We start from the raw sequence: 14,483 nt of genomic DNA, 5'->3' as shown, positions 1-14,483 counted from the left end.
GAGACAGGGTAGAATCTTGTCTCATCCAGTTCTCCAGGAGATGATGTACTCCTCTCCCCTACCCTCAGGCACCTGGTCAGGTAGCTTGGTATAGGCCTGTGCTTATTTTGCAGTCTGCTCTTTAGGCTGGGCCAACCTTTGAGCCATACTTGTCTGTCACAACTATATTCACTTAACTGGCTACCTAGCTGTCCTGATGTTCCTTTCCACTTAGCTCTTGAAGGCCCTTTTCCAGTGGGACAGTGTGTAAATAATTCACCTGGTGCTTCCCATTTGCTCTTGAGAATCATCCTTACACTAGTTCCACTTCTAGTCTGTTCCGTAATTTCTCCCACACACTCTTGTGATCATAGGCAAGTCACAACACAGAGCAGGGTACCTTGACCAAGAACAGGTGGCCCAAGCATCTCCCAAAGTGGAATGTGATCTCTGAAGAGCAATACCTCTGCACGTGGCCTGATGCTTGCCTACATTTACTAGTACTTTGTGGCCTCTGGCATCATTCCCACACCAGATGGGACAGACATCTGTATTTAAACTTTATTACAAAATTATAAAGCAGAGCTCTGTAACAAAAAATACACATTTGGGTTTGCTTTTTAACACCCAGGTGAGAAAATCTTAATATAAGCCACTTGGAGTAACACATTCACATCCAAGAGATTTTAACAAATTTGTACAATATAGACTATTAATTCCTTTACAGCTTATTAGTTTAGAACCGGCTATTCCAACCTATGAACCAGTTAGCTGTCCATCTTTCAAAACTAAGTCTCAACTGAAATCTTGGCGCAATCCCAGCGAAAGCCACAGAATAGTTGGAAGGATTAGGTGTTTCTATGTTAATTAAGAACAAGGATCCGTGAAGAAAAGAAAGGGGCTCAAGTATTTAAAAAAAAAAAAAAAAATCAGGTTTTCTACCTGGGTTAGATGTTAACTGAAATGGAATCTTAGAATTCCAACTTTCATTTGGTGTTACAATAAAAAACTTGTTTGACATCTGGTCTTTTTTCCAAAAGAAAGTACCAAAAGATGAAAGAGATTTAAAGGTAAGTTCTTTCTTCAAAATAAGTAACATCAGGTCTGACTGTTACTCGGGTTGCTAACAGGCCATCAGTGTATTATTTCTGTTCCTGTCTAGGAGGTAGGGCGGTAAGGCCTCAGAAGAGAAAGCAGTCTTAAGGGAGAGCCAGCTTTGAAGTCTTGTTAGGTCTTACTGAGCTGCATAATCAGACCTGTTTCACAGTGGAGTCCCGGAGCAGCAAAATCGGTGGGCTGTGCTAAACTGAAGACATTGTAAACTACAGTACCTACTATTCAGAAAGGGAGGAAAGGTAGTTTTTGTGGAGGAATCTCACGATTCCTGACACCTGCAAAGGCTTTGACCCAAAATCTAGCCATCTGGACTTAGAATGCAGAGGTAAAGTGGCCTGGTGGCTCTGACAACTACTTCATGGAATTATTTGATCCCCTAAAGGAATTTAGTGGTTAACGATGGGAAGAAAGCCTAAGTATTCAAATAGCCCCCTTAGAGGTGTCCCTCTGCTTTCCAGGGTCATGAGTGGTTCTTCCAGTCTCACTTAGCTGCGCAGTGGAGGGCAGTGGTTTTTATCCAGTGCTGAGGGCGCATCCTACAGGAGCACACAGCTCCTTCTGTGCTTTGTTGAGCTGTTCCAGCAAACACCACTCAAACCCTTCAGCCGTGTCAGTGTAAAGACCCCACGAGGCTGGACTCATGATTCAGAAAATGATTCATTCTGACCTACCCAAAAGGCTAAGAAGCAGCCATGGGCACAGTCCAGCCTCATTCAGCACCTTCCGGTGCCTCATACACTGTCCTATATGTCTGCTCTCCAGGAACTCCATGAGCAGCCAGGCTAAAGAAGAGCAGAGCTCTCTGCCTAAGTTCCTATGCTTTTGGTAAGCAAATTCAAAACCCAAAGAAGAGAAACAATGTTTTTTTCTAAAAAAAAAAAAAAAAAAAACCAAAACAACAAAAAAACAAAATCAGAAGCCAAAGATAAACAGAGAGCCATTGCCTCCATTTCTCTTTCCTCATAACCCAAGGTGAAGGATGGTGCAGTCAAACTCAAAGAGAAGCAGTAGAGATGACCCATGTACCACCTCCTAGGGACTTCCCAACAGTTTAGGGGTCAGGTCAGCAGACTGATCATTTCCAACCCCAACACTTAACAGAAGGGACTCAACTTAGAAATTTTTCTACAGCATTTAGACTTAATTTCTCACCAGAGATCAGCCTACTGATCCAAATTCTGACCTAGGGAATACTATTGGTCTGATTAACATATTTTTTGGTCCATAAAAACAAATGGATTTTAGGCAATGTAGCAGACTTAAAACACGCAGAAACCAGAAATTTAAATCCAGATGTGCTGGGGGAAGGGAACCATTTCCAGCAGGACTTTTGATTGATGAAGCAGGAGGAGTGGTGTATGGGATGTGTGAAATGTGTCTTAGGTTCTCAGGAAGGGGGAAGACACGATCCAAGCTCTGGAAAGTCCTCTTCATTGATTACCATCACCACCCAAAATCAGTGAAGCAGGCACTCACCAACGTGATCTGAATCAGTTCCCACTGGCTTTGGGCTCTGCCATCTAAGAGGTACACCCCATGGCAAGACGGGTATGCCGGGTACCTCTGCTTGTCCTAGTCTCAACACTGCCAGTTTCTTGCAATAAACTGCCTTTGTGCATCGGACCAACCCTGAGCCCAGACACTTTGGGCTATGTCCTATAAGGCACTGAAGAAGCCAATGCTAGCCCTCAAGACCGGAAGACGTGCACTGCTCGGATGACATACTGCCGGCAGATAGGACATTCGTTCATGCGTTTGCCACACTTGGTACAGGTCACCATGTGGCCGCACTCCAGCAGAACACAGTCAATGGGTGAGTCCATGCAAATCTTACACAGGTTCTCCTCCAAGCCAGAAGGCACTGCTCCCCCTGGACAAACAAGGCAGAAAAGAAGAAAAGAATGTGTCTCAGTGTATGAGGGGCTACAGGGAGCAAACCATCAAATCCACACTTCCCTCAAACAGAGTGCCTTCAAAAATAAAACCAAAAAAAAAAAACACAAACCACAACTCAGTACCCAAACCACCTCCAGCTGCTTTTACTCTCAGAAAAAAACCATTCCAGGACTCAGAACTATAGGATAGTTCAGACTAAAAGAAGGAACTTAGGACAAGGAGGCTGTAATATACAGTGAGGGACCAGGACTTAGGTACCACATCCCCTGAGGCAGAACGTACAAAAAAGATAAAACTGGTTCAGAAAAGTTTGGATATAAACAGAACTGTAATGAATGGTTCATTAGAAATAATAAATCTTATCTATAAACACAGTCCAAATTTAATAAAGCTGAGAATCATGTGGGACCCCATGTACTATCCGACAATCTACCTCTATGCTTCTGAAAAGACTTCCTGATGGAGGGGCATGGGCAGACACGCTGTTCCATTTTCTGTGCTACATTCATTGAATTTTATTCCTACCCCTGACTGCTTATCACTTCATGATAATTCACTTATCTCCCACAGTAGACTAAGAGCTTAATTTAACTTTTCAGCTGACAATCATAAGCTTAGCATTTGCTTTGTGCTCTGAGGTCAGATACTTATCTTTGAATTCCCAAAACATGAGTCACGTGGTAGGTATTCTTTAAAGATCTGATAATGAACATTCTGCCCAGGGAATGATAACTGTTCACATTGACTAACTGCCTACCATGTGTCAGGTCGGGTCCTAAGAGCTTTCTGTATTAACCCAGAGGTGCTGAAATAGGTTTTATAGATGAGACAACTTGGGCCATAGTAAAGTGGCTTGCCCAAGGACACAGGGCTGCTGAAGTAGTTCACATTCAAATCAGAGAGGCTCATGGATATATGGCCTTCTGGACAAGAGCTCCAAGGGCAGAGACTATTCAGACAGCATTAACTACCCAGAGTTACCTCTGAGTACACAGAGTTCTCAATAAATATCAACTGGCTAATGCCAGTAGTGGACACAGCTACTATCCTAGTTCAGCTGAGAAAAACTTTGATATTCAGAAGCTCAGCTATCTCCAGTGTGTCAAACGAGTCTAAACTAAGCAGTCATAAAACAGAATTGTTCTCACACCTGCCACTTCTCACACCTGGACTTCTCCAGGGGAATTCTTTATCGGTTGCTTCTAGTCTTTCTCTTCTGTTCTGGACTAGTCTAAGTCACGTCACTGAATGCCCAAGTATTTTCATGTAGCTATTCAAATAAAACTATGTATGAAATATACATCAAATCAAAGAACACTTCCCACAGGAGGGGGCTGACTGTGAGAGTTCCACCGAGGTAAAGCCCCTAGCGGCCTGCATACAGAGGTTAGAAAGGTACGGGCATACCTAAAACAAGCTTGAGTCATTTACAGAATTTCAGTCACTCATTACTTCACTGAGGAGAGACAATAAATGTATCAGCTCAGTGGTCAGCATTCTCCAGGAAATGAGAAGAAGGATGGTACCAAGTAGATTAATCTGATCTTGGTATTATCTGGGGTGGGGTTGGGAGGAGGGCTAACCCAGATGATTATAGGGACTAAGAAAAAAAGCTCAACTGCCCATTCTGCACAGAAGACAATTTTACTTAGGATTTTTTTTTTCCTTTTGGTTTTTCGAGACAGGGTTTCTCCCTGTAGTTTTGGTGCCTGTCCTGGATCTCGCTCTATAGACCAGGCTGGCCTCGAACTCACAGAGATCCACCTGGCTCTGCCTCCCGAGTGCTGGGATTAAAGGCGTATGCCATCACTGCCCATTAGGATAAATTTTTTTTAAATGCTCTGTAGGCTGTAACACTACTCAGAATAGCTGTGGAAATCCCCCTCAGCCCATTCCTCAAGGCTTTGAAAAATGTACAACGTGTGTGACATCCCACAGGCTACCAGGGTTCTACAGTGTGCTCTGAGGATGTCCCAATGGTGCCCTTTAACACACCGGCGGGTGTTAAGGCAGCCGGGTGGGATATGCATTTGAAGCTGCTCAGAAGGCCTCCACAGAGCACCGCTGCTGTCTGCTGAGCAGCTCTGACTACATTCAAACAGGGGTCTCTTGGGTCACCACCCTTGGTTTTTGGTTTGCCTGGCAGAGACTTAAGTGGGCTAGGTGCAGTGAGTCTTATAAGCCTTTAATTCCGGCACTTGGGAAGCACAGGGAGGTGGATCTCTGTGAATTTGAGACCAGCTTGGTCTACACAGTTGAGTTCCAGAGCAGCCAGGGGTACACAGACAGATAAAGACTTAAAAACAAAACAACTCAGCCAAGTGGTGGTGGCACTTATCTTTAATCCTAGCACTTGAGAGGCAGAGGCAAGTGAATCTCTGTGAGTTCAAGGCCAGCGTGGTCTACAGTGTGAGTTCCAAGGACAACCAGGGCTGTTACACAGAGAAACCTTGTCTCAAAAAAACAACAAAACTCAAATGACATCTCTGAAAGTGTAGACTCTCCCTAGACAGACCATATGGAAAGACACATCGGGCATCTCCATCTCCAAATTAGCCAAGCCCCTAAGCTGCTGTGGCCTTCCTTCATAGGGGTGGGGCAAGGACAATGTCTGATTCTGTGCTTTCCCACAGCCTCTCTGTAAGCACATATGCCTACAAGTCTTAGATTGTGAACAACCATCAGGGTTGTAGACAGAAAACAAAACTGCTAAGAGCCTAAGCCCATCCTTAACAGAAACAATTACATACCGTTTTGGTTTTCACCACCAGACACTGAAAATGAAAGAAAAATGTGAATATGAGTGTGATGGTACAAAAGTAGTCTCCCAATCCCAACCCCACCCCCGCAATCATTTCTGCACTCCAATCAGGTCGAGGCTGAGAATGGGACCTGGCTGGAATCTGGACAGATGCTCACCCTCCTCACTCACTGTGTACTGAGAACTTACATGGAGCCCCAGCTGTTCTATCTATTTTGTTCTGAGAAAAGCATGTTCCTCTGGTCTACAGTAGCCACTATGTCAGCTGAAAGAGCACTGCATATACATGATATCCTTTAATATTGCCCTTGAAGCCATCATTAAGGTAAAAAGGAATGAAGAATTTGACTATTCTGTCAAAGCTCCCACATGTTATTATTATTATTGCCAGGCATGGTAGGTACATGCCTATAATCCAGGCACAAGAGGCAGAATAAGGATCAGGAGTTCCACGACAGCCTGAGCTACGTATTGAGAGCCTGTTTTTAAAAACTACAGGGTGGTGGTGGTGGTGGTGGCGCACACCTCTAATCCCAGCACTTGGGAGGCAAAGGCAGGCAGATCTCTGTGAGTTCGAGGTCATCCTGGTCTGGTCTACAAAGCAAGTTCCAGGATAGTCAGAGCTGTTAATACAAAGAAAGCCTATCTCAAAAAACAAAACAAAAAAACGGGTAGCAGCGGTGGTGGTAGCAGCAGTAGCAGCAGCAGCAGCAGCACCACCACCACCACCACCACCACCACCACCACCACCACCACCACCACCACCACCACCACCACCACCACCACCACCACCACCACAGGACAGAGCAGTACACACTTTTAATCCCAAGCACTTGAGGAGGGACAGGCAGGTGGATCCTCTTTGAGTTTGAAACCTAATCTCCATATCAAGTTCCTGCCCACCCAGGGATATGTAAGATCCATAATTAAACAAACTGCAACAGAAAAGAAAACCTACTCCCAAAGTCTTTGGGACCCTAAGGAGACTCTTGAGATAATCCCAGAGAAGACAGACTCTTTGTCAGGCCCCAAGTCTATAACCAATGCAATAAGACTTCTCCTAATTTGGTAAATCTGAGCTACTCAAATTTATTAGAGGAAGGCCCAAAGCTTGGCTTTTAACAACCATTTATCATACAAGGAACCAAATGCTCGAAGAACTGTATCAGCTAAGTGATGAGAAATGTCCAGTTCAAAATGGCCAAAGGAAAGGCTAGGGGTATAGCTCAGTGATAGAATGCTTGCTTGGCATGTGGAAGAAGACCCTGGGTTTGATCCCCAGCACCAGGATAGAAAACCCAAGCTATTGCTATTGTGTTGGGGATGCAGCTTAATAGTACAGTGCTTGCCTAGCAAAACAGCCAAACATGTTTCTCTTCTGCAGGACTTTTCTGAATTTAATAGAAAAACATCTACAATGAATCAGTGTGAGAACAGTGTAAAAATCTAAAATGACACCATGCAAAATGATTTGGGAAATGAACAAGAAAAAGTCCAAGCCCCACTATATGCTAAATTTGCTTTCCAACCCAAAACTGATTCAAATTTAGTACTGTTGGTAGTCAGAATGAGTATGGAGTGTGTACCACGTGGCAGGAAGACAATGGCTTAGGAAATCTAAGTGATACTACTAGAGCCTTCTGCATAGGCTGCTCTGTGGATTCAACTGTGTACTCGATGCCTGTTCCTAGTCTTGGTACTTGAGAAGTACAAATGTGTAGGCTGGCTTCCTCTGAGGCTAAACACATGGGGATCAGATCAAGTCAGCCTGATGCTGTCATAAGTTCAGTCACCACCCAGATAGCCCCTCACCCAGGTGCTGGAGTCCTTTCTGATCCTTGTACAGTCGAGTCACCCTTTCCATCAGTTCCCACTTCTCACAGCAGCCCTTATAGTTGACAAAGTTGCGAGCCAGAATCTCCTTCAGCTGCCGCACCGTCAGGCTTTCAATGTCCTCCAGGTGGGTCAGGTCAGACAGTGAGGCCCTCCGGCCTGGGACGAAGCTGTCCTCTGAGCCAATGGACTGCAAAAGCAAAGATGTGATCAGGTGGCTCAGCTCTTGTGTCCTTTAAGCTCTCGTCAAGGAACCCAGAGAACTCAACAAAATGCACTTTGTTGACCAACCTCAAGGAACACGGAAAAGAGGGAACCTGGCACAGAGCTTGGCACAGCAGCAGACTGGTCTTTCCCTGCCCCGTCACGTTGTACTTTGTGCAGACAGCCACACACTAGAATATCATCAGTATTATGCATATAAGGAGCACCAGAGGGCCCTGGTTCTCAACACTGATGCCTCCACTAAATAGTAGACATTACTTTTCAATATATTTACCATCTTTAGCCTGTTACCCCTCTCCAAAGGAGAGACAGCTGTCCTGACACACAGGGTTCCTGTGGAAAGTAAATGTGGCAGTACAGGATACCCCCAGGTATGGTGCTGGCCTTTCTCAGTACAGACCTCCTTGGCAGGACTCCACACATGGCCTCATCTTACCTCCTTTCCCAAGAGTGGCTACAGCACCATAGGTACACAAGACAACAAGACTTTCACAGAAGCACCCAGAGCGTGGGCCAGAAGGTTCCCCATCCTCCACTGTGGCCTCGAATCTGCTTGCTCACACTAACAGCAACAAATGTTAATCTGAAATGCTACTACTAAACTCAAGGACTCCAGGACTATCCTCAGCGACTGACCCTTCTTGTTCCACCTGAGTCTGCTGAGGCTCCTAGGAACATCCCAAGAAGACCAGGGAAAGACCAAAGGCAAAAGTGCAGACCGAGCAGAGGCCCCACCTGGGTCTCATCCTCGATAGGTACTCTGGCTGTGCTCTCCAGGAAGACGGGCTCCTCGTGGTCCTGAGACACATGGCCAGTGGCCTGTGGGAAGAGAAAGGTGCCATCACATCCACAGAGATCTCCCAGTGACTTACATAGTATGGGCCTCTTTCAGTTCATACAAATGTCCAAAATGTATTCCCATCAGCCCCCAGAAGCCAAGGCTCCCAAAGCAGTACCACAAATGCCTGCTTTCTAACAGTAACCCTCAGGCAAAGAAACAATACAAAAGATTTCAATGGATGGGAGGCTGCATCAAGAACAAGAGTGCTTGCCGGGCGAGGGTGGCACACGTCTTTAATCCCGGCACTCAGGAGGCAGGCGGATCTCTGTGAGTTCGAAGCCAGCCTGGTCTACAGAACTAGTTCCAGGACAGCCAGGACTACACAAAGAAATCCTGTCTCAAAAAACAAACACAAACAAAAAAACCAAGAGTACTCTAATTCTGCCCACCAGTAAGGGTGGCATTAGTCACCATATATCACCAGTCTGCTCTCAACTTGGACAGCTGAGGTGAAAGTTTCTCTCCACCACATACCTTTGAACACTATGTCAAATGGCCTCCCCACAGCCTCCACCCATTACCCCGGTTCTGCCTCTGGACCAATGTCCACTAGTTTTTCCAAACACCTCATTCACATCCTTAACATAAATCTCCCTGGCTTCCTCAACTGACCATCACCACCCCAAGTCACTCTGCAGCCTCTCACATTCTAGAGATGTGTTCTAACTAGTAGGACATGATGTCACCTGCCTGTAGCTGTTCCAATGTGTTTAATGGATTTAAGAACCTAACACCCTAAGGCGACAGAACACAAATGCCTCAGCTTGGGTTCCACTCCAGTCAGCAATCCCACTTCTCAAAAGGGCTCATTTTGTCAGAGTGGTCAGGATTGTGACCTCCTACCTTTATTAACCACATCTGCCACAAACCCCTATCTAGCTCCTCTTCACTTCCAGCTGCCTCCAGGCAAAGGGCCTGTGTGAGCTCAGAGCAAAAGACATGTCTGGGTTCACAAGCCTTTTTCCCCAGAACCTGGATGAACAGTAAAGAGACAACTTGGGCCAGGCAGTGGTGGTGGCGCACGCCTTTAATCCCAGCACTCAGAGGCAGAGGCAGGAGGATTTCTGAGATTGAGGCCAGCATGGTCTATGGAGCTAGTTCCAGGACAGCCAGGGCTACACAGAGAAGCCTTGTTTCGAAAAACAAAAACAAAAACAAACAAACAACAACTTGTGAAACTAAAGTGATCTGACAGCTCTAGCCATTGTCAGGAGAAGCAAATAATTACAATGGAAAAAAGCAGAGCTTAAAACACCCTAAGTGACGACAGGAACTCATACATAGGCGGATGCAGCCAACAGTGTATGTATGCATCAACACCTCTGGTTTCCTACCAGTTTCATGTAGATGTGGTACCCACTAGCCACTCGGGTACTGTCACCTTGGTATTACCTGAGGGTCTTCCAGAGGCTAATCTGCTCCTGAGTAAACAGCTTTTGAATGTCTTTTATTCCCTAGAAAGAGGAACTGGAATCCACGCTGCAAATCTTTTCTCAGGTTGCCTACTGGGTAAATAAAAATCTATAACTAGTATCTATCTGTCCACTATTCTGCTTACTGCACATACATGTCCTTCCCTAGGAATACTGCTAGGACATCAAAGGTGAAGGACAGATCCCTGGTAGGGCTAACTGTTAGATTTGCATTCTTGCTTGCTGTGATGTAGCATATAGCCAAGTTATTTAACTTCCCTGTGCCTGTTTTTCCTGTTTGCAAAGTTCAGGTATCACCAGAACAGAAGTACATCGACACTAAAGTCCTCTAAAATCTCAAGAGGAAAGGTACCCATTAACACACAGTACATAGTATCACCTGTTGGTGTAGGAAAATTCTGGTTAGTGACAAAATTCTAAGTTTATAATCTTACATTGAAAATCTGAAGATCTGTTCATTCTCCAACCTCCATGCCCCTCTTCCTCTTTTGAGACAGAATCTCATGCATTGAACTTGCTATGTAGAAGAGGCTAGCCTCAAACTCCTGATCCGTGTGCCTCCATCTCCCCAGTACTGAGATCAAGGTATGCAGCACCATTCCTGACCTGCCTGAAGGCTCTTCATGAAAAAATATTTACTCTGGTTCCTCTCCTTGCTCACTACACACAGACTAAAGTGCTCTAAGAAACCAAGCAAAAAAAGAAATGTATAGCAAGAGGTCAAACTTGTCCAAGAGACCAAGAGCTAGAGCTTAGAAGAGCATTAATGACCAGCTGCTATCATATTGGCCTTTAAATGTGTTAAGAGCTGAGTGAGTGCCAGTCCTGGCCAAGGAGGTAACCCACAAACGAGAGGCACAGCCACCACCCATGTCATGTGGGAAAGGAGCCGCCAGTTCTCGGCAGCTCCATGCTCCATAAATATACTGTGGGAGTTGAGCCTCTCTACAACCTAGCAAGCCCAAAGGAGTCTCGTCCATTATTCTAGGCTCGAAGTGTGCCCCAGAGGACCAAGGGGTCAGAAACAAAAATAATTGTGGGGTTGGTGGTGTAGCTCAGTGGGAGAGCCCTTTGCCCAGCAGCATGCTTGAGGTCCTGAGCTGAATACCTAGCACCAAAAATAAACAAAAATCAGTCGGGCTGTGGTGGCACACGCCTTTAATCCCAGCACTTGGGAGGCAGAGGCAGATGGATCTCTGTGAGTTCAAGGCTAGCCTGGTCTACAAAGCAAATTCCAGGACAGCCAAGGCTGTTACACAGAGAAACTCTGTCTTGAAGAAAAAACATCAGTGGATATAGAGTCCTGATCTAGGCCCCAATCTTTACAGTGCCCATGTCCTGTAACTTGCAGCATCAGTGAAGGCCTTCCATAGATCTGTTTGACACCACCACTCCTTGCTCACTACACACAGACTAAAGTGCTCTAAGAAACCAAGCAAAAAAAGAAATGTATAGCAAGAGGTCAAACTTGTCCAAGAGACCAAGAGCTAGAGCTTAGAAGAGCATTAATGACCACCAAGAGTGGGTGTCATACTTAGTTTCTCTCTTCCAAGGCTTCCTCTGCTTACTATGGACTCTCCACGCCTCAGCCTGCTGCTCTTGGCTTACCATTAGACAGCTCTCACACAGGGACCAGGACAGGAGCAAGGTCCTGTCACAGTGTTTCCCATCTCTCCCCTCCCTGCCCAGTCAGGACAGACCTGTCAAAAGGGTAGTAAGCTGGAGGTTAAATTTGAACCAAACTAGAGAAGTAATTGTGAGTTTCCTCAAAATATTCTGAAGTAGCCGGGCGGTGGTGGTGCACGCCTTTAATCCCAGCACTTGGGAGGCAGAGGCAGGCGGATCTCTGTGAGTTCGAGGCCAGCCTGGGCTACAGAGTGAGTTCCAGGACAGGTTCCAAAGCTTCACAGAGAAACCCTGTCTCGAAAAACCAATATATATATATTCTGAAGCAATGATTTTTTTTTTTAGGTCTAACTGGGGTATGATGGTGTTACAAACAAAACCCACAAAAACATGGTACCAGGTCAACCATTCCCGAACCCAAAGGATAAGCCTGATGACCAGAAAACATGACTTCCAGAATCAACAGGCAGAAAAGTTCACATCTCACACTGCCTCCCACCCCATTCCCACAATGCAATGGAAAGGAAATGAGACTTGGAGCAGACGTGGAGGTGAAGAGACCGCATGCTGACCCCTACCTGGTTTTCCTGGGCTCGGGGAGCAGAGGTGGCTTGTGCAGGTGAAGAAGGGAGGCCAGGTGAGGTAGGAGGTCCTGTGCTGGTGTGGGGCTGTGTCAGGAAGGCCTGCTGCGCAGGTAAGTCCGGGGACAAAGTGGGAGCGTGAGTCCTGTCCGCCTCAGAGATTACAGGCTGCTGGCCAAGCACCAAAAACACCAGCTCTTCTTTCTCCCGGCACATTTCGGTAGAGATGTCATGGAGGCTGAGATAGTCCCTCAGGTCCTTCACCTTCATCTTCATGAGTTCCTCCCGCTGAAAGGCTGTGGCTCGGAACCGTAGGCAGAGGAGGCAGAGGCGTGGCCCATTCCCCTCTTGGCTTGAACAAGTCATGCAGAAATTTTTCTTACAGTCCAAGCAAGTCTGCTGCTTAGAGCAAGAGACAGAGGAAAGCATGTCAGCTTGGAAGAACAAGTCAGAAAGTGGGATGGGAGCTACAAGACCAGCAGGGCCAGCAGGGCCTCCTCCAGGAGCTCCTGCTCTACTAAACTGTTCCCTATATCCAAGGTGTGAGTCACACTGCGGCTGTCGGATCAAAGGCCACTTGGAGGTGGCAGACCGCCTGTGTCTGTATCCACCAACAGGATACCTGACATTTATACACAACACAATCATTTACATTTATAATTTAATTTAAGGCTTATATAATTTTTTCCCCCAGACAGGGTTTCTCTGTGTAGCCCTAGCTGTCCTAGAACTCACTCTGTAGACCAGGCAGGCCTTGAACAGAGATCTGCCAGCCTCTGCCTCTGCCTCTGAGTGCTGGGACTAAAGGAATGTGCCAGCAACGCCCAGTGGCTTATGTAATTTTTAATTCACAAAAAACCTGAGGCTATTAATAGTGATGCCATATTTGGAATAAAAAAGCTCTGCCTTTTTATTCATGTCTCCATCTCAAATGCTGTTGTTCAGAGTATAGGTATGTTACATTGGCCTCTCTGGTGGTGCTCAGTTTCCCTACCGGTAAAAAGTAGGTGAAAACAGGTCATTGTGGAGATACAGAAATAATGCATTGAGGCACACCTGATTCATAATGGGTTTTAAGGAGAGGAGCTGGGGTTCAGCGCCTATCTGTGCCCCTTTCTACCTGACTGCTGAGGAAGGAAAGCAGGTGTATGAGGGTTACAGTGGGGGATGTTTCTGTTGTTAGATTTTGTTCATCTTTGTTTTTCAGTGCTTGACATTGAACCTAGGACCTTTTGCAAGCTGGGTAAGCGCCATGACACTGAACTACATCTTTAACTTTTGTTTTTTTGGGTTGTTTGGTTGGTCAGTTGGGGTTTTTTTTGTTGTTTTTTTTTTTATTTGTTTGTTTTTTGAGACAGGATTTCTCTGTGTAGTCCTGGCTGTCCTGGAACTTGCTCTGTAGACCAGGCTAGCCTTGAACTCAGAGATCGGTCTGCCTCTGCCTCAAGTGCTAGGATTAAAGGCATGTGCTACCACTGCTACCAGCCTTGGTTTTTGAGATAGGGTCTCACTATGTAGCTCAAACTGGCTCCGTACAGATTACAGATTTCGGGCATGTGTCACCATGCCCAGCTAGCAGCTACTGTTAATACTGGTATCAATAGAATTTACTGTGATGCTACAGTAAAATCTGGCTTATCATTTCATTCTAAAGACCCTTAAATTTTAAGTATTAGTGTTCTTCCCTGATTTTTTACAATGAGAGAAACCAAGAATTAGAGAGATCATTATATTCAAGGTCAGACACTAAAGGCAGAGCCTGGATTAGTCAGTACCCTGTCCACAGAGACTCACAGGTTTCTCTGCTCCAGCAAGACCATTCAGAGTGCTGGGAAGTGGGTGGTACACTCCAAGATAAATATTTAGATAGGACGAGGGACCGAGATGCTACCTTCTGTCCTTTATGAAAGCACAGAGTGTCTCAGTGTAGAGACCAGTGTGCCTGACCCGCAAGCTGGCACTGCCTGGTGCAGCTATTCCCTCAGTCACAGAGGGCACACCAAGGCTGCTCAATCCGCAGGCTGTGCGAGTACAGTGACATTTGACTGAGCTCTGCTCCAGCCAATGACAAGTCACTCTTCCAAGAGGTCATTCCTGGACATCCTGGGATCTTCTCAAGAGGTTAGAAATTTTTCATTTCATAGTCACTCAAATGTTACATTAGTTTACATGTTTCTGCTTCCTTTTTTCTC

General features: G+C 45.8%; 1 protein-coding gene across 1 annotated transcript in view; it reads right to left on the bottom strand.

The window, feature by feature from the left end:
* Positions 1-526: 526 nt before the first annotated feature.
* The window catches only part of Rffl (ring finger and FYVE like domain containing E3 ubiquitin protein ligase), a 47,777-nt gene continuing 33,820 nt past the window's right edge, over positions 527-14,483 (bottom strand). The window contains 5 exon segments of the mRNA XM_052759792.1: positions 527-2,965; positions 5,742-5,765; positions 7,565-7,775; positions 8,546-8,629; positions 12,289-12,690. Coding sequence (XP_052615752.1) covers positions 2,784-2,965; positions 5,742-5,765; positions 7,565-7,775; positions 8,546-8,629; positions 12,289-12,690 — 903 coding nt within the window. The 3' untranslated portion in view covers positions 527-2,783.

This window comes from Peromyscus californicus, unplaced genomic scaffold (genome assembly GCF_007827085.1).
Source record: "Peromyscus californicus insignis strain IS unplaced genomic scaffold, ASM782708v3 Scaffold_3__1_contigs__length_106647218, whole genome shotgun sequence".
Taxonomy (NCBI): domain Eukaryota; kingdom Metazoa; phylum Chordata; class Mammalia; order Rodentia; family Cricetidae; genus Peromyscus; species Peromyscus californicus.
The sequence above is the reverse complement of the archived record's forward strand: the minus strand, read 5'-3'. Positions and strand labels throughout refer to the sequence as shown.